The sequence below is a fragment of the Limulus polyphemus genome, unplaced genomic scaffold, assembly GCF_000517525.1.
Source record: "Limulus polyphemus unplaced genomic scaffold, Limulus_polyphemus-2.1.2 Scaffold32, whole genome shotgun sequence".
Taxonomy (NCBI): domain Eukaryota; kingdom Metazoa; phylum Arthropoda; class Merostomata; order Xiphosura; family Limulidae; genus Limulus; species Limulus polyphemus.
Genome location: NW_013665642.1, coordinates 655,482 through 681,178, shown reverse-complemented (window position 1 = coordinate 681,178; position 25,697 = coordinate 655,482). Strand labels below are relative to the sequence as shown.

At 32.2% G+C, this 25,697-nt stretch overlaps 1 protein-coding gene across 4 annotated transcripts in view; it reads left to right on the top strand.

The window, feature by feature from the left end:
- The window catches only part of LOC106460073, an 86,257-nt gene that overhangs the window by 30,090 nt on the left and 30,470 nt on the right, over nt 1-25,697 (top strand). For all 4 annotated transcript variants that reach the window (XM_022387042.1, XM_022387033.1, XM_022387036.1 and 1 more), the window contains one exon: nt 24,832-24,947. In XM_022387042.1, the coding sequence (XP_022242750.1) occupies nt 24,832-24,947 (116 nt within the window). The remainder of the gene's footprint in view (nt 1-24,831; nt 24,948-25,697) is intronic.

Below are 25,697 nucleotides of genomic sequence, written 5' to 3'. Positions count from 1 at the left end.
AAGAATGTAGACTATTTCATTTAATAAATGTTTTACTTTTATATATATAAGTTGTTCGAGTTTTTCATTTAAAAAAAAGATTGCATCCTCGTTTGTGATTGGTTAAGTTACAACGTAGTTTTCGACACTCAGTAAATAACAGACATATAAATTTTAATTACTTTGGTTTTGCTACCTGTGATAGAGAATAAATCAGCCGGGTGGGCTACTTGTTAAAATGTGTTAGGGAAGTATCAACTGTTAAGTTAATTTATTATTTGAACATTGCATAATGTTTCTAAACAATTAGATAAATAACTTTTTCTGAAACTACCAGTTAGTTTAAGTTTAAAATCAAACTGCCAACTTGAAATAAAACCTCGATTTTCTATACATGCCTCACATTTCTTTGTCAATTTGTAATCTGATGTTTTTTGTTTACAAATTAGAGTGTTTGTCCTTTTTTCAAACAAGATCTATCTCAAAATCTCACTTATCTGATCAGGTTTATAAACTTTGGCATAGTCCAGTATGTCAGTGGTAACTCGAGGAATTTTTTTCCCAGTACTTAAACATATAGACATTGTTACAAAAGAATCACGCCTGGTATCTATTCAAGTTTGAACAAATCTATAAAACTTGTATTATTTTAGACGAACGATGTTTAATAATTTTAGAAACACTTTTGAAAAAGCATATTAGAAAAATACTTTAACATAGAGACACGCGGTCTGTTGTACGTGTGAGAATAATGTTTAAAGTTTCTTTGAAAGCATACGGTTACCATGGTCCAACATGTGCACAATGCGTTATACGTAAAATGTCCACTCTGTAGCCATTCTCTTACCAAGCGTTTTGCAACATTGCAGGAGTGACTTTTCTGAAGATCTTTCTCGCAGTCTTACTAGCTTAAACAATGTCCTCCTGTATAAAGCCTCATAAAAAAAAACAATCCTTAAGTGACTGGGAAATGTTTCATCAAGTTTGTTACGGACGCTGAAGCTTCCGTGAGGAGGTACCCTGTCCTGCTGGAATAACAAGTTAATAACATATCTTGATACTGTAAAAAAACTTCAAACATTATTCTTGCACGTGCAACTAACCGTGTGTCTCTACATTAAACGGTTTTTTTCGTTGTGATTTTTCAAAGGTGTTTCCAAAATTCTTGGACACCCTGTATATAAAATATATCCAAGGCTATACAGTGAACGCATCATGTAGAATTAGCAACATTTATTGCCCTTGGTAAAGAGCCTTGAAATACAGTTGTACGTAAAGTAACTTTATTTTATGGAGAAAAAAAATATCGCTCATAAATCTAGATGTCGAAGAATATTACTTCAGGTGACATATTTGACACAGATCTAATGACATTTGTCTCAGATTGTGTAAGATGAAAGTGCCAGTCATTCACTACTGAAAGACTGGAAGCACTAGCGAGTTTGTTTTATTTACTTGCAGGTGTCAGATCCTTTGCTTATCATAAAGTATACACTGAACTACTCACTGAAGAGAAACCCGAGGGCAAACGACTCTGAGGTTGTACCAAGAAAAATTGGTTTGTTTAGAATTTCGCGCGAATATACACAAGAACTATCATTGGGAAAGCAGCTAGTCATTACCACCCACCGCCAATTCTTTCGACTCTCAATCTGCGGGTCGTAGATTCAAATACCCGTCCCACCAGAGTGCTCGCTCTTTCAGCTGTGGGGGTGTTATAATGTGACGGTCAATTCCACTATTCGTTGGTAAAAGAGTAATCAACGCCCTAACTACCTGGTCAAGCCAGGCCACCAAGAAAGAAAATTAACGTTTGTCTGTTGCTGTCTGGCGTATGCGAGTGGAATTTACTCCACTGGTGTGCAACCATCAAATTAATACACAAATGTGTATTAATGTGAAAAGTTCCGTGGTGCTTCAAACATCCAGTTAGTGTGAAGGATGTAGTTGTTTGATATGTTACTAATCAATGCTATTAAGAAGATCTCGTGCCCGTTTCAAGATGTACATTTCAACCGCACGTGACTGGAAACCATATTAAGCTGCTTCAAAGTGGCTTCGATACGCTAAGATCTTATATATCTTATCTTTTTGCTGTCTAGAGAGGTCTTATTGATAGCTTTAAATGATAAACACGTTTCGGTAAGATTGTGTTAAACTAAGAATCGGTAATGTAACGTAAATGAAAACAGGCCTGAACTGTCTGCAGAATGACAAATGGCCCTCGTACAGAAAACACTGCTTGTAATTCTACTTTCTTCTATCGGTGCGGTACATGTCTTTGCCTTAGTTCACTGACAACTCAATAGACGTTGTATAAAATCTAAACTAAGAAACCAAAACGAAAACTTAAAAAGTACTAAATTTTGTTTTACTGTATTGTGTAATGGCAAACTCAGTAATTTTTTAAAGTGTTTACACAAGAGGTTCGTGCTTCGCATGGATCTCGGTGACCACTAAGTGAGTAAGTCAAGGTTATTCTGCATAACTCTTCTGTTCGAGGTTCAAGTTAAAATTTGTCAACTAACAGTGTAGGAACCAAAGCCGTACAAACTGAGTAGCTTTGTATTCTACTGTGATAACTCAACAAAGTGCATATGTAGATGCCATGCAGATGAGAAAAAAATCAGCAGTAAAAAAAAGACGAGCTGTTGTTACTGCTGCCACATTGCAGTGGCGATTGGTGACCTTTTTTGAAATGCGAGCCACACATACACTGTGCATGGTTATATTTTAACCCACTGAAATCAACATACGCCACGCTCTGCAAATTCTTGTCTGTGAAGAGTCATTTCTCATTTCCTCGTTAGGCAACGCTTGCCTAACAAAGCTCTAGTGTTGGCATGGCAACGGCCATTCTGGCACACCCAGTATTCTTTGTTTGTACGCACTTACTGTTTCCTTATGCAGAAATACTAAGTCATGATTGAAGCTTTAGTAGCATTTAATTGATGCTTTATTACACGATCATAAATTATTAAATTAAAAAAAAATTAATGATAAAAAAGCAGTTGTTTTAAGTGTTTAGATTAGGGACACGAGAACAGAAATTTTACGTGTGGTAGTGCCTCACCCCAAAAGACACAGCTACTACATTGTTTTACAACAATGTGCTATGCTAGTAGTGCTGGCTAATTTCATCGTGTCATTAAATACGAGATTGCCCATTATAGTAAATAGCATGCAGGATTTTAATTACCAACTTCACGTTTTGACCATCAACTTGGGAAGTATCACTGCATGTTTTACTATAAGATGCCTGCCTTCAATAAGTTTATGACGTTTTCTTGACATAAATAATTCGATAACGATCATATCTGGTCGATGGAAAATTACATAGGTGGATAATAGCTTCTGATGGTTCCTACTTTATCAACCAAAGATACAAAGGAAGTGTAGCTGCTCCAAAATTAGGTTTTCTGTTTTCACGAATCAAAAACGATATTTATTTCACAAAACTATAAAGTAGCAAAAACTAGCATGAAGGCGAAAGAAGAAAAATGTGGTACTGTCGTATAAATGATTGTGACGAAGACAACTGGGTACTGAAATCAGAATGAATATGATCAAATATAGGGAAAACATATAATTTGAGAACTTCTCACTTTTACTAATAATCTTCTGAGCAGCTTTATACAATAATGTGATAGATAATGGTCACTACAGACAATTATCATGGCGTTGGTCAAAGGTGACTCCCAATTTTCTTTAGTGGGCATTTCTGTTCATGGGCTTTATCAAGCAATTAGAGACGCAGATACGGTTCGAAGGGTTCATTGAGTCCCCCATCTAGAGAACTCATTGCGTCGTATGATTTTATAAAAGTAAGGGTTAAAACCAGTAAAAAAAATGGCACCATTTATTAATATTTTGATTGTGCGCTTTAAAATATCTATGTACATTTTAGGGAAATCACATCAGACCATATGTTGCTGGAATTTCGAATTACAGTATAACGAATTGTAATTGGTTGGGTGTGAAGAACCTTGGGTAATCCTTATATAGTGTATCTTGTTGTGTGCGTATGAAGAGGTGGTGCTGGTAGAGGGGTACGTATCTATATTTCGCTTTGTATGCTTAGAAGAGATAGGGGAGGTTGTGTTTTATTTCGTGATTCAAGTCATTTTTCAATAGTTCATAAATAATAAATATTTTAGGAACTTGAATTAAGTAAAACTTTATGCATCATATCGCCTTCTAGGGATTCTTTTTGCGTGAAATGTGTTTTCAAATTGGGATTCAGCTCCTTCAGAAATTGTGGCGCGCAATTCTCCGGGTATGCTAAAGTCAACCTTATCAAACCCTTCTGGATAAAATTCTGGATCTAGCACTGTCAAAGGTGGTTTAAAAACACAACCTTGTTTCTGTCTTAAACTATCTTAGTTATATTACATAACAATTATTCATGTTCTCTTTTCCGTTCTCGTTCGATGTATAAAAAACAAATCACCTTTCACTCTTTTGTGTTAATATCTAAATGCGTCCTTTCCATTTTCTTTTGTGTATGGTTGTGTGTAACAAATTCACTTTCTGTCCCTTACGTTTGTTACTATGGTAACCACTTTCTGCTTTCTTTCTTTCTTTTTTTCGGTTTGTTACCAAACAAAAACACCTTTTCTCTCTTTACTTTTTTATATTTAAAGATTACTTTCTATCTCGGATTTGGTAAGTTGGTAGTTGATAACCACCTACTTTTCTTCCTGAGTGAGTTACTTTATGTTAAACACCTACTTTCCCTCCTGAGTGAGTTACGTTATAATAACCTCATACTTTCTCTCCTAAATGTGTTTCTGTGTAGCATCTTTTATGTTTTCTAGGCAACTTTAACAGTCATCAACGTTTTCACGCTGAGTCTTTCCTTCTAAATAAATCATTCTCTATCTGCTGACGTTTAAGAAACATTTTTCATCTTACTTTATTGTATATTTTTATTATTTCTCAACCGTTTGTTCTTTCATGTTTACTCAACAAAAGGGTAGATGTGTAATAATCACCATAATAATCAAGAAGGTGTCTCTGTGGCTGTACTACCAACAAAGCACTTTTTGATTATTATGGTGATTATTACACATCTACCCTTTTGTTGAGTAATGTCGCTGTGACTGTACTGCCAACAAAGCACTTTTTGATTATTATGGTGATTATTACACATCTACCCTTTTGTTGAGTAAAGTCTCTGTGGCTGTACTGCCAACAAAGCACTTCTTGATTATTGTGGTGATTGTCACACATCTACCCTTTTGTTGAGTAAATTCTCTGTGGCTGTACTGCCAACAAAGCACTTCTTGATTTGCGAACTATTTCCTAATTTTATTAATCTTGGTATATGAACTATACAAAAATGCCTGATATTTGACAATCACACATCTACACACCTATTCTCTGTTATTCTTTGTCCTCGGCATTAAGTCATTACGTGCACTGATTGGGTACGCAAATGCACAAACGCCTTTTATTCTTCCAAGTAGACAAGCCTTGCCTTGTCTGGGATTTCGATTTTTGATTTGTGCTCACGTGGTGTTGGAGAAAAGGTTCGAAATTTTTGGTCGAAATGATAATTGCACACGTAACAATTGTATTGACTTTAACCTCAAAATCATTTTGTTCTGAAATAATTAAAGGACAAAGTTTCCGTCAAGTTTTGTGACACTTCTATAATTTTTCTGAAAAGTATTGTGAAAATAATAGCGCAACAGAATATATATATATATATTTATATATATGTATATTAAAATAAAAGCCGAATTAACCCGAGTGTAAGTATCGATAAATTAACTTCACGCTATCTTAGGTTTAAGATAACTTGAAACTTTAAATATTAAACAAATATTCATTAGATATACAGACGATTCTCTGTAATAACTATACAAGATTTATCTTGTGTTTGGTATTTACTGCGAGCCTTTTGCACTGTTTTATTAGCCTTAAGAAAATACAGACGCAGTTAAATTCATTTTATATCGCGTTACTTAATTTAAATGTCTCTTTTCTGCTATCAATAGACATAAAACAGAGCTCTACGACACAGCCTTAAGGACAGAAATGGAACTCTAACCTTTGAAATTACCAACTCTATTTAAGAACATGAACTTCATTCGTTTCCATAGAAATAATATTTGAAAACAGTTGTCAAGTGATCAAACATTTTAGTACTCAGTGGAAGAATAAAAATTCCTTCAACACGAGTCACAGACGTTTTTTTATATAAGTATTTAAAAGGTAAGCTGCATTTGTATTTTTGATTTTTTTGTGTGAATTACGTCACAATAAGACTGACGATAACTTTTAACAAATCTTTCCTCACTGCACTAATAGAGTATTTCAGTGAGAAGGAAATAATAGAATTTCAGCCGCACACTTTGTTTTACGCACGCTGCTGCCGACAAAATCTTTCGCTCAATACCAGAGCTGAAAATTGCTATAATTCGCGGACTTATACACAATATAAGTTAATAATGACTGAGAGTTCAAAAGGAAAATTTTCAATTTTTCTGATACTAACTTAACTGTAGGAATATCCACCATTTTACCTTACGTGTTTACCTTATGTTGTTTTCAGATTTTCTTCAACGTATGTGCGATAACGTTTTCTTTTCATTTATTCTTCTGTAGTTGTGTGTGTGTGTGTGTGTGACAGTGTTATTTTTGTATATTCCCATGCGTATGTGTGATAGTTTCATTTTTGTATATTCCCTGGTGTAAGTGTGACATTGTTCTTTATATATATTCCCTAGTGTACGTGTGATAGTGTTGTTTTTAGACATTTTCTGGTGTTTGTGTGAAAGTGTTGTTTTTAGACATTCCACGGCGTATATGTGACAGTGTTGTTTTTGTTTTGGATATCTCTAGTGAATGTGTGACAGTTTTATTATTAGATGCCCCTTGTTGTATGTGTGACATTGTTATTTTTCGCTTTTCCTTGGGACATGGGTGAAATTGTTGTTTTTAGATTTTTCATTGGTGTAACGCGATAGTGTTGTTTTGAGATTTTCTTGCCATGTACGAAATAGTGTTGTTCTGTTTTCAGACTTTTGTTACAGTGCCGCAACAGTGTTATTTCCTGATTTTTATTGGGGTGTATGTGTGACTGTTTTAGGTTTTCTTCGGTTCGTAGATGAAAACAGATATCATTCTCACAAGTCATTAAAAAGTATTGTTATACACACATGTGAAAACCGTATTGGACAAGTAGTATTCTCACACACAACTTTCTCTCTTCTCATGAAAATAAACTAAAACAAAACCAAGTATTTAATGTTAAGAAACGTATTCACAGCACTATGACCTCTTTTATATTTAAATTTAAAAAATTAACAATACCACTTTTAAAAATATCAGTTTGTACTTACTATTAAAATAATTAAGATTTCACAAAGTTTTGTTGCATACGAAACTTATGGTATTGGCAAAATGCAATCACAAAAAGCAAACATTTTTCCCCATAAAATTTAAATTTCAATGCTAAGATAATAATAAAAATTAATTAAAATACTTAATCAAAGTTTCTAAAGTTGGTGTAAAACTGACTTTCCGGATTTATGAAACATGTGTGGATTACGGCCTATTAACCAAATTCTTCCATAATATAGTGTTAGAATATATAAATATAAAAAAAACTATAACTAATATAATCAATCAATAATTGTAGAATCAGTGGGAATGCTGCTTGCTGGATATCAGGAAAGTGTATAGATTGGAACTACTCTGTTTAATTATTCAGTAAATAGACATTATAGATGAAAGTCTGGTTACGTACATCCCAGCATACACACATGTACTGTTATGCATAACATTCATCAGTTAAAACACACAAACAACCGAAATTTCCAAATCAGTTGAAACACGGCTCGGATCGACCGTCGAAATGAACATTACTATTTCCCTCGTGATTAGTGCTAACGGGTGTGTTCATATTATGGTAATGCCTAATACAAGCTACCATGCTACTCGTTCCTCTAGGCTACGCAATCATTAAACAGTTAGTTCTAACGTTATCAATCTTGTCCCATGACAAAAGGACTTATCGTCCCACTATCGTAGTTAATTACTTCAATTTCCCTTAATGGAAGCAAGCATGGCCTGTTAAAACATGTACAGTAAAAAAAAAAACATACAGTGATAATCGATTAGACATTCTGAGGAAGATGTATGAAATAGTGCAGAAGTGTATACTAATAAAGAGAGCATTTTCTATGAAAACAGATGAAACTGACGTAACAATACCCATAAAAAGCTCAAGTAAGGTTAAAGGACATATTGAATGCAAGTTTCATTTCTCAATATTCTAGTTACCAAAATTTAATATAATATAATCTCGTACAATGTAGGCATGTGGAGTTAAACCTAGGTACGTTTAGTATGCTTCTATACGTTTTAAAGATGTTAGAAGCATCAAGACTGTTCTGTGTCTGTAATTGTTACGGTCATGCCTAATTCAGTTTAATTTTGATATTAAGTTACCCATTAGTTATATTAGATTTCCAAACTATAGAATTACTAAATATCCAGCAAATCCATCTGTAAATATATTTAGGTCTGGGTATAATCCATAGAAGAAGCACACTGAAAAGATGAACAACCACTAATCAAATGGGGGAGGAGGCGCTATACTCTGCATGCTGGCTTATGTTTGTGTTTTCACAAAGGTATGCAGATAGAAGATCTCAAACTGGAGAGTTTAATAGGATTCGATACAAAATATCCAGTGGATTTTTTTCAAAGAAACGACCGTCAATGAACGTATTAGTTTAATCTAATATGGTTATCTTATATATATATATATATTATAAAAAAATATGCGAGGTATGTCTAGTTAGATCACCATGTATATATATATATATTCGTATAAATATGTAGTAATAACATTATTTAATACTTCTGGTCAAAAGTAAGCTAAGAAATAAATCAGAGCTAAAAGTAATAAAATATAAATTAAATGAGTCAATCTTCTTTAACAAAGTGACTAGAAGTATATCATGTCGTACATTAACATACAGATCCCCCCCCCCCAGTGGCACAGTCTGCGGACTTATACCACTAGAAACTAGTTTCGATACCCGTGGTGGTCAGAGCACAGATAGCCCTTTGTATAGCTTTGCGTTTAATAATAAACACCAACATCAATTACAGATATCCGGACTGATATTAGATACTACTATCAATAAAGGAAATGAAACTAACTATTAATAAAAACTGAATACTGATAATTTCTTAGGAAGCATAAGTCATTAGTTCCTTACGAAGATACTGAATACACACACTTATTAGTGTTTGTGTATTGTCAGTGGTGCGCATTAATTAATAAAAATAGGGGAAGTTATAAATAATAATAAATAAATCAAGTGCCCTCTAGCCACTTATCCGACAACTTATCTCAATGTCTAGTGAGGTAGACTGTAAAATAAGCATTAAAATGTTTGGTTTGTTTGCATTTCGCGCAATGCTACACGAGGGCTATCTGCGCTAGCCGTCCCTAATTTAGCAGTGTAAGACTAGAGGGAAGGCAGCTAGTCCTCACCACCCACCGCCAACTCTTGGGCTACTCTTTTACCAATGATTAGTGGGATTGACCGTCACATTATAACGCCTCCGCGGCTGAAGGGGCGAGCATGTTTGTGGGACGGGGATTCGAATCCACAACCCTCACATTGCGAGTCGAGCGCCCTAACCACCTGGTGATGCTGGGCCGCACATAAAAATGTATAGATATATATAATTTACCATATTAAGGTAGGAGAACCCATTCGCAAAAATCATGACTAACAGAAGTATATTTTTAAGTTTATCAGACGATATCTTAGACAGTTGTTCTCCTAATTTACTAGATAGCGGTACATATGGTATTTACCTGAGAAAACGGTACAGTATACTTTCCTTAGGAATTAGTAAAATATTTCTCGAATAGGTGTCTCTCTACTGTCTTTCGTAGGTCTGCGGTATATGATTTTTCCAAAAAACAGCTTTCCTCAGGCATGAGAGATAGGAAGAAATAATTTTTTTTACCACGTTGTACGGTTATGAGACAGAAGAGGCCAACAATGTCTTGCAGGCAAATTATATTGTAACATTCACAATAAGTCTGGCAACTTTGTTATTTATGAACTGTTTTATCATTCATGATAAAAGGGAGGCCAGAGGCTCTGTTGCTCGTAAGTTATGATGTGCAATGTATTAAAAGGAAAGGTTTGGAAGCTCTGTTCCCTGTTAAGAACAATGTAACATCAATAAACACTGAAATAAAAGTAGTTCAGAAGCCCTACTGCTTGAAAACCGAACTGTTTCGGTTTGAAATTTCAGGATTTCAAAATGCTGTCACTAGCCTATAGTAAAAATGTTTAGGTTAAGTTCTGAGCAAACATATGCATTTTGTTGAGCTTCAAGCTATTTTTATTCATTAATTTTGTTTATTTAAAAGTAAAAGTACACAATGCATGGTACCCACGGCAAGGATCCAGTCTCAAATTTTAGCATTATTAGCTTAAGATTACTAATGAACCACCGGTGGATTACTAATTATATAAAAATAGTGCACTCTATTTTCTAGCAATAATAATTTTAAAGTTCAATTGATAAATTACTTTGTTCTTAGTGTTGAAAGGCAGTATAAGGTAGATGAGTGCAAACGAAATATGTCATACAAAGGTGTCCAATAAAAACTCTGTGTTGCTAAAAGGATAAAACAGTTTTTATTCGCTGTAAAACATTAGAGAAAATATTTCATACATAATCCGTTTAATATCTTCTCCACACGAACAGAAGTGCTTCTGTCAGTTTCTTATAGATGTGACGAGAAATGGGAGTTTAAAAGAATACAATAATTTCTTTTTGCAAGATAATTGATTTTCAAGAAATCGATTTTTTAAAGAGAGAGAGTACACATGTTTCATGTTCAATAGTTTATAATTAACCATACCAGGACAAAATATATCAATAACACACATTCCACGAGAATATCTGATTAACGAACAATAAGCATGACAGCTAACTTATTGTGCGTAAATCCACACGTTCCAACTGCCGCGTCACCAGTGGATCAACATTTGAATAAGATTTTATTCATAAGGACTACTAATTATCACTTGTGACGTAGAAGCCCAAGACAACCATGCCCAAATTTGAGGTGAAGTCTTTCGCGTTGTTTTCGAATCACATTATTTAAAGAAAGGCAGAGACAAATAGAAGGCAGCTTAATGGGGGAGGGGAATATTAGATAGCTTAAGCAATTTTGATAAATTCACATTAAATGTTTAATATTCGAGGTACCTTACTAATACAATAAGTATTTATTTTGTGAAGAAAATTAATTTTTAGTCTGATATCCTGGGTGGCCACTTTAAAAAACAAAAAACAAAAACTCATACTGAGTTGGATCACTTTTCACCTCAATGATAGCCTAATATTGGAATAGACTGGACATCACAAGATATCAAAATATAATTTACTTCCATTGTAGCCTATTTGCCTTGGATGTTAAAAATTATCTTCAAGATGCTCAACTGGATTGATGACTATAGTCACTGTCATTTCCTTTTTTCCATGCTTTTGGGTGAGGACAAATGTTCCTAATTTGAGGATAAGTGGTACAGCTATGGAAAATTATGTTAAACGCTATATGAGAAATTCACCATTCTAACAAACCTAATGGGTATAAAGCTGACAAGTGGCAAATCGAATGATAGATGTGCTTCAAATTTATTTATGATATCTCAAACATTTTATTGGATGAATAATTTAAAAGAATATGTGAGTAGCATCAATGCTACATATTCTCCAAATTCTATATAAATATACGATTATAATGGTGAGTAAAGTACAACTAAAAACACCGTATATATAATGTTCGAGAGAATGTTTCAGTTCATGTAACCTGATATAATATAAGTTTTGTTTTGTTTTTTAGAGCAAAGCTACACAATGGCTGCTATCTGTGTTCTGGCCACAACGAGGAATCAAAACCCGGATTTTAGTGTTCTAAGTCCCTAGACTTACCATGATACACATGACATAAGTGTTTCTGTCTTGCTAGTATTGTTCACATTGCGTGTATATATATAATATATTTATATATGTATATAATAATATGCATATACATTTACTACATTTGTTACAATATGTTAAAAGTCATTAGTCAAAATGCAAACCAAAAAGTTCCTGTTTTTAAAGTTATAGCATAGAATTTAATTTATCAATATTTTTACTGCTTAAGGATTAAAGCAGTCTCTTTGCTGTGTTTTTGTAATACTAACAACTAATTACAAACAATACTGAGCTTAAAAAATAATCATATAAATGGAGTCGTGGACCATCACTTTCATTATTTTGAGCTATAGCATACGAACAGTTCATCTAATGCAAAAGCATCCGTACTACGCACGGCATTACACGTCACTTTTTTAATAATGGTTGGAGGCGGCTTGAATGGGTAATGAAGAAAAACTTTAATGTAAGTTTTACATAACAGCAAATGTACAACGTTTCGACAAGGTTTTGTCATCATCAGGTACTTTTTTCGTTTAGTCTCGGCTTCACGTATTTTACTACAGACATCCTCGCACTGCAAGGCTCTCCTCATTCACGGTATTACGACAGTAAAATGGAAATAACTGTCAAATCTGAATCATTCCTCCGATTGCTTACAAATGTACATTCAATATTTGTGAAATCCACTTGCATTTCTCTACCAAATTTCATCGAAATTGGTTTAGCCAGTTTTTTACATTAACTTATGACGGACGAAAAGTTGCCATTTTTCTTCGTATTTTAGATATTATTAAACTTTGCTGGATGAATGACCTAAGAAAGAAACAATAGAGCACATATGTTAAGTTCGAAACTAATTAAGCTGTAAAAACTGATCCTGATTGCAAATGTAGATTTTACTTAGATTTCAAGAAAGGAGTTAACTCAATATATTTGGATGTCACTAAGCAATCTTACTTTAACACTTGTTCAATATTTGCATACACGGACATCGTCAGATCAGTTTACTAAATATTTAGCCATCAAACGTTCAAGTTCATATACACTACCATATGAGTAAGCTGCCCCAATTGATTTTATGTATCATAAACACAATTATACGTGGAACCAATCAAGTAAAGTTTCTTAATATCGTTAAACGATTGTAATTAGCAATGATAGAAAGATCGTAATTAATAACTTGCTGCAGAGTTTGTTACAGCATACGATACCTACATCTTTAAAGAGTACGTTTTTATTGGAAAAAAAAACAAAACAGGATAGTTCATTTTAACAACTTTAAACAATTTTAATTAATAAAAACTTTTGTGCATCCAGTGAAACTAGTATCCTATTAGATTCCTGCATAATATTCGATCTAACAAAGTAATATTATTAAAATAAATGGCTGGTAAAGTCTGATCATCAACGAGTGCCACTGTGGGCGCGGTTCTGTCTGTTGGTCTTTTATTTATTAGGGTGTAACTCCCGAAATTAGGGTCTATCTGTTGTCTGTCAGGTCAGAGCCGCGCCTTCGGAAAGTATGGTGGATGTTTACAGATCAACTCAGCATGGTAGACTGTTGGATAGTTTACGTTCCAGGCGTACCATACTTTGAAAAAGAAGAAAACATGAAATTGTTAGAGGAAAACTTAGATTTATAAGCAAAATTAAAGTGGAATTTCAATCTCATACGATAAATGACAAATAATATTTCTAAACCTACTGACAAAAAAGAGGAGAAAAGACTAATTTTACTTAAATTCATACAAAATGTATGAGGTAAGTTCACTAAAACTACACAGAAACGTTGTGAAAAAACAGTATTATGGAGGAATGTGTGTTCATAAGTCGTTTATTTTGTGATAAATGTTGAAAATTACAGCGAACTAGGTAGGAACGTAAAATATTTTCTAATAAAATTCCGCGTGTTTCCAGCATATTGCATGCTACGTTGTTTTGTAATTTATAAAGGCAAAAGTCTGTAAACTTTCAATAGAATATTAAAGAGATACTGGGTTTAAAAATATGTCACATATGAATTATCTGGTGTTATGCTGAAGAAAATAATGGTCCTTAGTACGTTTTTTTATTTGTTATATTCATGTCTAAATTCCCGAGGAGTTCATCGAATTTGGCAACAGATACAGTGGAGCTATTTTTCTTAGATTTATTACAGTGTTAATGTCCATAAGAAATATAGGATGGTTTGTAATATATCTTGCTATAGTTTCTAGGGTCGTATTAAAATGTTGAGGTAGTTTGTGGTATCTGGTTTACTAATACACAAAACTATGTTTCCGTTAAACCTAACAAGTGATGAAAGGACTGTGATCCTTCCCTTTTTAATGTTCACTTTGTTTTTAGTATTATTTGACAGTAAACTGTCAGTTAACCACAATGTGTTTGGACAATAAATTGTTGGAGTATTAACTAAACCAACGAGTATAACTGTTCGTCTGTAGAGTTTCTGTATTTCATTTTCATCTTTAGGCGTTTCTTTGGTGAACTTTTATAAATCTGTTAAAAAATAAGTAAGTTATTTGTTTTAGAGATATTAACATACTTCATTCAGCGTAAGTCTTCATATGTGGAGTATTAATGTTCAGACTAAATTATTGGCTACTCGTATTAGTTATTTAAAACATGAATCATGTGCTCCAAATTTTAGAGATATTCTGCTTTAAAACATTTTTATATGTTTCTGTGGGAAATTTGAAATTATCTACTGGAAATGCAGTTATGTTTACTTTCGTTTGTTTGTTGTTAAGTGAAAAATACTCTGTGGATTATCTGTGAAGTTCCCACCTCGTGGATCGAATTCTCAACTTTAGCCTTATAAACTCTCCAGCTTACAGTTGAGCCGATTTGTATTACTTTCCACGTTTTTAAGATTGGAAAGTAAGAAGAAAATCTATTTTTGATGACTTTATTAGTTTAAACTTGAAGCTGAAATGAAAACTATTCGACAATTTTTTTTTAATAAAATAACTTGTTAATTAAATCTTTAAAACAATGTCACAATAACCTGTTAATTAAATCTTTGAAACAATGTCTTAATAACTTGTTAATTAAATCTTTAAAACAATGTCACAATAACCTGTTAATTAAATATTTGAAACAATGTCTTAATAACTTGTTAATTAAATCTTTAAAACAATGTTACAATAACTTGTTAATTAAATCTTTAAAACAATGTTACAATAACTTGTTAATTAAATCTTTAAAACAATGTCTCAATAACTTGTTAATTAAATCTTTAAAACAATGTCAAAATAGCTTATTAATTAAATCTTTAGAACAATGCCACATTAACTTGTTAATTAAATATTTAAAACAATGTCTCAATAACTTGTTCGTTAAATATTTAAAACAATGTCTCAATAACTTGTTAATTCAATCTTCAAAACAATGTCAAAATAACTTGTTAATTAAATCTTTAAAACAATGTCTCAATAACTTGTTAATTAATTCTTTAAAACAATGTCACAATAACTTGTTAATTAAATCTTTAAAGCAATGTCTCAATAACTTGTTAATTAAATCTTTAAAACAATGTCTCAATAACTTGTTAACTAAATCTTTAAAACAATGTCTCAATAACTTGTTAATTAAATCTTTAAAACAATGTCACAATAACTTGTTAACTAAATCTTTAAAATAATGTCACAATAACTTGCTAATTAAATATTTCAAACAATGTTACAATAACTTGCTAATTAAATATTTAAAACAATGTCACAATAACTTGTTAATTAAATCTTTAAAATAATGTCTCAATAACTTGCTAATTAAATCTTTAAAACAATGTCACAATAACTTGTTAATTAAATCTTTAAAATAATGTCTCAATAACTTGTTAATTAAATATTTAAAACAATCTCACGGTGTGAGAAACTGCTTATGCACTTTTCTAGAGTTCCATAAAGAAGTTTGTTGGACATGAAGCGAATGTATAAAACATTGTTTTCTGTAAAGCATGAAAAACAAGCAGCGTGAAAGATAGCATAAAACGCTTTTTAATTATTTATATTTTTAAATCTGTCAATATGTTGGCAGGATGAATAATATATACCTATCCAAAACATGCTGGATTCTATTGCGAAGTATTTGGGGAAATGTATCTTTATAATGAATTTTAAAACTTGTCAAATCTTGCTTTCCTGCAAATGGAGAAACTGATGTTATAACAAATTATCTCGAAGAAAATTAATTTTGTAGACCGTAAGAAAATTGAAAAAATTCTATATAAGAAAGTGTCGTTGCTTCCTTGGCATCTTTTGATTTTGATGTGTCTTCTGGAAGTGACATGGTAAAATTGTCCTGTTAACTTATTCAGAGAATACTATTGCCCGAAACTAATAATTAATTTTTTATCGAATTTCAATATAACTAACTGCATTAAAGATTCAACCAATTATACTTTGTAGTTTAGTTGATTAAACTGAAGAACATCGCGTGACTTTATTTAGATTAAACATATGTCCATATAGTGGGTATTGCGTATGACATAACACAAAATGGGATATAAAATGTTGTGCCGAAGGGTACTTGTACAATTATAGGCCATATTAAAAAAATCACATATATATATATATGTTCTGCTGAAAAACTATCATTATATTCGATCAGGTTTAACTATTTTACTAAAATATAAAGCAGTGTTTGGACGAGATGAGTCGTAAGTTTAAAATAATGTTATATAATTAGTTTGTAGATCAGTAGAACTTGTTTTCAGAAATATAAAATGGTATCTTGAATTTGGAATTCAAACATTCTAATTACCAAAAACAAATCACTGAATTCTAGCACAATGAAAATTTTGATGCTCAAAATGAAGTCCTTGTTATGCAGTTTAAATAAGAATGCTGAATTTATTACCCATGTCGTTGATCAGAAAGTGAAGACTGTTATGAATTTACCATATGCAAACTAATACATATATATATATAAGTATATCGAGATGGTTTTCCTAGCTGCATATCCTTGTAAAATATATTATCAAACTTATTTTGCAAAATTAAAACACCTTTTTATGACAGTAGCTCCAGTACGGGTAAAAATAAAATTTTCCTTAAAAAATCCTTATTAACATGTGACGCTATGTAATTAATAAGATTATCCGTCTTAAAATACTGCTTCGGTAATTAGTTATATATATGTATATGTGTGTGTGTGTGTGTGTGTGTGTAAAACAACGTTTTCTTTACACTTACATTGTTCCAATGCGAAAGAAAGTTTGGAACAATCTAGCTGTTCCTCTTGTCCAGTGCTTCTTAACCTTTTTCAATGTCATTCACCCTTATTTTTCACAACAGTTCAGTCACATCAGTTCGAAAAAAGGCGAAAAATTACGACATTAAAATGATGCAAAATTCTTTATTGTGACTAACTATACATCAAACTACAACTAGAATGAATACAACATAAAATAAACCAAACCCCTGGGTAAACCATTCACCCAGTTGAGAAGCACTCATCTCCTCTATCAGTACTCGTGGTGTGGTCTTGACAGAGACAACACGTTAGGTTCTCGCACAGCTGCAGAAATTTCATCATGAGCATCTGTAAGTTGCACTTTCAGTCAACATCAGATGTCGTCATTCTGACTATTTAAATTGTAGGGTAAGTGATTACAAAGAACAAACACGTCAAGGTGGAAGAAATTTACACTGTTATACGGCATCCGTAAACTTTAACGTCACCAGTAAAATCTCTTTAGATAAAAAAAAAGAAAAAGCTAGGACATCTTTCATTAGTTTTGTAAATGCTCTGGGTTAACGTTAAAAACGACCTTAGTTTACCATTGGGTCAGTATAGGAGGCGTTGAGTAATAGGTGTACGAACAGAACTACTTTCTCAACTTACCATTAAATGATAAACAAGTGAGACAAACAGTAAATATAAAATGGATAGTAGCTTTTACGAGATTAGTAGTTATCATTTATAATCCATTTTAACAAGTTTGAGAATATTTACATAAAAGCACAAAGTCTATAGGAGTGGGTTTAGAAGCACATGCATACTATGCCATGAAAATGAAATGCAATTGAACACAACTTTTGTTCCGTATAATATCACCTAAAGATAGTACAAGCCGCACACAGCATGATTACAAAAACGAATATGAAAGAATAGACAAAAAAACAACAACGTTTCCTTCATATGTAATTGAGAGGTAACTAATGTTTAGAAGGTAAAAAACGACCTACAAAATAGTTGTTGTTGTTGTTGTTGCTTGTTATAAAGCTACATAAAGGGTTATCTGTGCTCTGCCCACCAAGTGTATCGAAACCAGGTTTCTAGCTTTATAAGTTCGCAGCCATATCGCTGTGCCACTGTTATACTAGTAATAGAGAAAACTATCTAAAAACATAGGAAAAAAACATCTGAAAAACTACCGAGAAAATAATATGATATTTATAGCACATTTGATTACTCATACTTAATCGCACAGTGTTATAAAATAACAAAACTATTTCTAAACAATTAGTTGGAAACTGTTTTTTTTTGTCACACAATAATAAACGAAGGAGATCACTTTTATCCCTTCAGGGCAAAGAGCCAATCACATTAGAAGAATAAATTACATACATGTATCTGTGTCAAGATGCAAAGTATTGTTTGTATATTTATTTCGGGTATTCGCACAAAGCTACACAACAGCTATTTGCGCTAGCTGTCCCTAATTTTGAATTCAAAGACTAGAAGAAAGATAGCTGTCAACAGCACCCACCGCCAACTCTTGGACTACCATAATCGAATAGTGGGATTTCACTGTCACTCTTATGACGCACCCACGGCCTCAAGGTTCAAGGCATGATTTTGCGGTATGCCTGCGGACTTACAACGCTAGAATCCGGGTTTCGATACTTTGTGCTTAATTACAAACAAACAAACTGCACACCACGAACTCTTGGACAACTAGCTCGGCACGTATAACCAGTGGGTCATGCCTGGCCCAGCTGTAAAATAAACAAACTTAAGCGTTGAAGAATTAAGAAAATAGAAACACGATGAATATTCATGGGGTAATATAAGCCTTAAAACCTGAAATCATAAAGCTCTTAGCAAATATCAACTTATTAAAACATAAGTACTTTAGGTAATATTAAATGAGGAAAAGTGAGTTAGTTTAAAACTTATAGAAGTGATATGATCAAATCATAATATACTGGGATTAGTCTTCTAACTGCCTACTCACAGAAAAACGAAAGTTCCACATAACCCTTATGTACTGTGACATCTGACTAAGTTTAATTTAATGAAATATTAACACCTGCCACACGAGCCAGCCCAGCATCTTTTAGTACTGAGCCTTGGATGGTCAACAGGGGTCATTCCGGAAACCGGTGATTTAGGGTTATTTCGATTGATCTCGACGAATGAAGCTCGAAACAACTTTAAAAACGTAAAAAAAAACAAAAACTACTAAATGTTAATGAAAATATAGCATGAAGAAATATATAGGGATTATACTATGGTGGTTCCATACTTAGCATTTTACCATCCTTCTTATATTTACTCTTCATTGCAGAAATGGCTTTTTTAATTTGAGAATCGCTAGGATTTAATGGTTTGAATTTCGCACATGGCTATTTGCGCTAGCCGTCCCTAATTTAGCAGTGAAAGACTAGAAAGAAGGCAGCTAGTCATCACCACGCACCACTAACTCTTGGGCTACTCTTTTACCAACGAATAGCGGGATTGACCTTCAAAAAATAACGCCCCCACTGCTGAAAAGGCGAAAATGTTTGGTAAGACGGGGATTTGAACCCGCGACTTGCAGATGGCGAGTTTAGCGCCAAAACCACCTGGCCATGCTAGGTTCGACTAGCTAGAGAAATACATCGTGCATCTGCTTCGACTTCAATGCTGCTTCTTTACTGTGTCGTTAGTTTCACAAATAAAGAAGGTAGCTATCCTACGGCATCTACTCCCAACTCTGAAATTTATCTGGCCGACTAGTGGAGTTGACCGTCACCTTTATAGCGTACTCAAAGTGTGTAGCGTAATTGTGCGTCAACAGAATGTGCACTGTGAACCCTCGGAATCACAGTTCGAGCATGCTAACTCTCAATTATAGTGAATAAAACCTCATTATGTATCAAATTAAGATAAGACGGAATTGTACTTTGTAAAACTTGTTTATTTTTTATGTTAAATAAATACTGTTTATAAACCTACAGGATTAAAAATGGCATGCTTATTACATGTGGCAATTTACCAGATGTGATAACGATAATTTAAATGGCAATAACAAAGAAATAACCTAAATGTTAAAGTTTAAATTTACGGTAAAACAAATAAATAATAAAACTAGAAAACATATATATATATATAATGGAGTAACAGTATACCCATTAGAGAAAAACGTATAAATGGTGATAATAGAGAACACATTTATAGACACACTTTAGAGCGTGTGTGTGTGTGTTTTCGTAATGTTTTAAATTTCGAGGATGGATATGCCATATGAGCATAATGTATAGTTTGTACATATTCTACTTTTGTTTATAGCATGAACAACAAGGAGTGTAAAAAATACACAGTTTATGTTTGAGTTTCTAAGGTTGCGTGTGTTTTGTGTTTGGGTGAATTACAAACCAGTGTAATTTTGTGTAAATGTACTTCGCATGTATACATGGTTGAATGTGCACTTCAAACACTAAATTCTAATGCAAGCTTTATGTAACATAAAAACACATGGTACTTAAATAGATTCGAAATAGTTATACTTGCAGGAATAATATAGCTTAAAGTACAACTTAGAATAAAAACCAAGAATCTTAGATCGGTCTTAAGTTAACATCTAAAGTACATTTTGACGTAAGAAAGTGAAATGTAGCGATGAATGTTCTTCTTGCGATTATGTAAGAAGGAATATGTAAATTTAAATGCATTAGCAACTGAATTTATCTATGCACACCCACTTGTATTCTTTAATGGCGAAAAGTTGTTTTGGAGACTACATCTAGATTCTCAAGTAGGCTTAGTCCTCCAGTTATTTTTCAGCTCATATTGGTAAAATGGAATACCAAACACTGTATGTTAGTAAAGTGGAATACCAAACACACTGTATGTTGGTAAAATGGAATACCAAACACACTGTATGCTAGTAAAATGGAATACCAAACACACTGTATGTTGGTAAAATGGAATATCAAACACACTGTATATTAGTAAAATGGAATATCAAACACACTGTGTTAGTAAAATGTAATACCAAACACACTGTATGTTGATAAAATGGAATATAAAACGCACTTATTCATTTTGAATAATATATCTCGTACCACGACCATTTGTGAATTATATCTCATCAGTCCAGGTAACTAGATAATAGAGAATGTTATACAAATTATCTTTACATGCATTTATATATTGGAGGCACTTTGGGGACTAAATACTTCAGTTACATTCATACACAATTCTGCCCTTCCACATTATAATTTTTTGGCCAGTTATGTTATGAATTTTTTAACTCAGAGTGAATAAACATGTTTATGAATATTGATTTCTTATATACCAGAGTGCATAGTTTCATCACATCTTTTATTATGATATTTAGCTTCAAACCACGATAGAGGAAAAATATGTCATTATAACAAGTATAAAGAAGAAGCACTACGACACCTTGTTAAATGTCAGTTTTCTTAACGCGCAATATCACTTACACTTACTTTCATGTTTTCTTTCAGCTCTTACCAAAAATAAGACTTTTTTTTTAATTTTATTTTATAAACTCAGAATATTTTAGTAACGAGGTACTTGATTTCCAATATTACGTTTAGTTCGGTAAAAATGACTTTCCCTGCAAGAAATGGTTCTGCTAAGATTTTTCATATTATACTTAAGCCTACAATTATTTGAAAGATTTAAAACATTTGACTGAAATAATGTTGGTATGTTTACATATGTATAAATATCTGTAGACAGAAATGGCTGCATGTTCACCTAACTGAGCACCTGGTAAACTACGTAATCCTACAGATAAAGATTTTCTCACGCTCTTCAGTTTTTGTCCCTCGAAAATCTCACCTTACCGTGTGTTTGGAATCTTCATTTAACCAATCTTCCCTCTTTCTATTACAGCATTGCGTGTAGTGGTTGACAAATAACATGTTTCCACGAAAGTGTATCCACTGTAATCTCGATCTCTTGCTAGGCAAATATACCGTCGAAATCTCATTAAAGATAAAAAAAAGAGAGAGAGCAGTATTTTTTTACAATGATAGGCTTACACAAAATGTTAGAAAGGTTGTAACACTAAAAAAAACAAAAAACTTTTGAATTATAACTAATCGTAGTGTAATCTTCTCGAGCATATTACTGAAAATTGTGTCAAGAGATCCACATGAACATGAAATCTTATGAAAAGTTAGTCACCTATCACGATGAAACTCTTTTCGTTACTACCAGTGAATTAGTTTAGCTCAATATTATATACAGTACTTTCTATGAATATTAAGATACAAAATTTACCTCATAATACCACAAAAAATGTCCCCCTAGTGGCTGAGCGATAAGTCTGTAGGCTTAAGAAGTTGAAGTTCAGGCTTCGGTATCCGTAGTGGGCAGAGCACAGGTATCCCATTGGGTAGATTTATGCTTAACACCAACAAAAACACAAAAATGACACCAATACACTTTATTTTGAATCGTTAGTTCAACATTTTACACCATCCAACTTCTCACTTGATTTTACCAATTTTAAGAACATTTGACTTTAGTTAATATTTGTTACATTAAACTAATTTCTATAAATCATCTCCTCATATAATACGAAATGATTTTAGTTGATATTTGTTACATTAAACTAATCTCTATAAATCATCTCCTCATATAATACGAAATGACTTTAGTTGATATTTGTAACATTAAACTAATTTCTATAAATCATCTCCTCATATAATACGAAATGACTTTAGTTAATATTTGTTACATTAAACTAATCTCTATAGATCATCTCCTCATATATCACGAAATGAGTTTAGTTAATATTTGTTACATTAAACTAATCTCTATAGATCATCTCCTCATATATCACGAAATGATAATTCATAAAATGGGAGACAATTTGCCTCTTGTGATCCGCAAGTCTTTTAGTTTTGGAGAACTGGTACTTAGGCTTATGACATTTGCTATGAACATAACAAAACTTTTCATTAAATATTTGAAACTAATATTCAGGTATTTTGGGTATTTGTATATATATACTTTATTACTTTAATATGAAATCATTCTACATGATAATCATAGTTTTAATTATTATTATTTTTATATCTGCATGTGAAAACGTTGTTTATCGTCAACCAATATCAGGGCTTCTCAGGACGACTAGGATACGACAGACATGATAGTGGTCTAGGCTATATATATCACCAATTTTTACGAACGACAACTGTCATGGTACGAATCACATTAAGCACGTGAATTGTAATTATTATCAATTTCATTTCAAGTCTTTCATAAATATTTCTAGTTAAGAATTAATAACACGACATTATATATTTTATTTTAACACTTCATTTGTCTATTTAGGACGGCATAAATCTTTTCCAGATTTCCAGTATAAAATAATATATAGTTCACGATAAACATTATTCAAAGTAAAGAAAAAACTTGAGTTTAAGAACAGGTTTCAGATAAAGGGAATAAAAGTTATAGTGATGCATACTTGATAAGCTTTTATGGCACGAATACACCCGAATCGAGGTATTGTCACACAAAAAAATCGATGCTACAGCTATGGGAAGTATCAAGTGCCAGAGATTTTGGAGAGAAATTTTGTGCATAAAAAATATGTTAAACAGTGATATATACATAAATATACATAAATTCTATTTCTGTGTCATCCTATGTGTTCTATTATAAAATATAGCGTAGCTTGCTCCTTTGGTTGCTGTTTCACGGAGAAACAAAATCCAACACGCAAACTACTAAAGTGGAAAGGCTATAGAACTTGTACGTCTTCGATGATAAATAAACAATAATACTTGTATAGAGTTCGCGTAGAAACATGTATAGAATGTAATAAAAAGAGCTAATGTTATCAGTCCACCAACAACATCAACACACATAGAATACAGGAAACATACATATATATATATATAATTAAAATACATTTGACCTCCTTAAACATGTTTAAGCAACGAATGTTCTATTTCAGAAAACGCAAACTCTACCAGAACGAGAATAACTCATTCAATTATGCCAACAGAGAGCGCTGTGTTTAATAGTAAATAACCCATAAAAACTAGTTAAAATTTAATAATGTTTAGTAAGTACATCTAAGTGACTTATTATAATTTATACAGTTTACAGCCTTTATTAGCAACTGTATTCCTTTACTTTTTGTGCGTATGTAATGTAATGTATGCTTACAAAACCAAGATATTAGCTCAACACCTACTATGTAAGAAAACTATACAAATTCCATTAATATTGTTTTAATTTAAATTAATACAAAGTAACAATGAAACACTATTATATTTTAACAATTTTCCCATTGTTATTCATAATATAATTCGATAATAAGATTTTAGTCAGGTGCACTCATATACTATTTATATTACTGTAAGTGTGTGTGTGTGTGTTTGATTGCAACGACACGCAAAAGACTATCTGCATTGGGTCGAATCCTGTCGAAGGCTTCACGTTTTTGGAGCAACGGGAAGAGATGTAAAAAGTGTCAATCAAATTTAATAATGAACCTTTTTTTTTTCATCTCGAAAGAGCTCAAATGCTCAATGAAGTGTGACATACAAGCTTTATTGCTCTAAATGTTTCAAATTAATGAAACCATATATTCATATTTACCATAAGCACGTTGAATTATTTTGTGTAATAAAGACAATTTATTGCAGCATATATCTTATGATTTTCTTTCAGGTATATTGTGCTCTAGGAGATGACTGCTTGAGTGATAAGAAAACCTGGGCGACTGCAAACAGCATGAACACTGGTGACGTCATCCAAATGTATTTGCAGGAAGGTGATTGGTTGAAGTACGTATACTTTACCTCTATTTATTTTCTTATACTTTCTTTTTAATTAAAAAAATATTATTGAAACACGAAAACACTTTTACAATACACAATATGATTCACAGGATGAACTCGAGTTTGGATCGTGTTTGCTTTATAAAGTTAAGCTAACTATAATAAATGTCATTTATAATAAATAAATACGTTAATAATAATAATAATACATAAATAGATATCGAGTATACACGATTTTAAGTACAAGTTAATAATATTTACTACATTATAATTTATATTTTAAATATGCATAGCGTTATATTTTAAATTGATGTATATGCTATAAATATATTTTCAAGTGCAGCCGTATTAGTTATCAGTTTATTGAATACCGAACTAATATATATATATATATTACCATTGAGCAGTAATCTTATTTTAGGTCGACTATAATTTTAAGTTATTAGTGCTTGATACAAATATTTTTTTTTCTAAACATTTTCTTTTTAACTTAAAGAATTTGTAACTTTCCAAGCTTTTCTGCCCCTTTTCATATATTGATATTTTTTTCCCAATTCCATACAGTTTTGCTAAGTCTGTTTAATGCTACAAATATATAATTTACTTAAGGATAATATGTTTAAATTTTTAAAATTCAATTTTGGATTATCAAAATGTGTTAATAATAAACATTTCATAATATTTTTGCAACTATATTATAATTATTAAATTCGTTAAACAAGTACCTTCCTAGCAAGGCATACTATACTGTAGGAT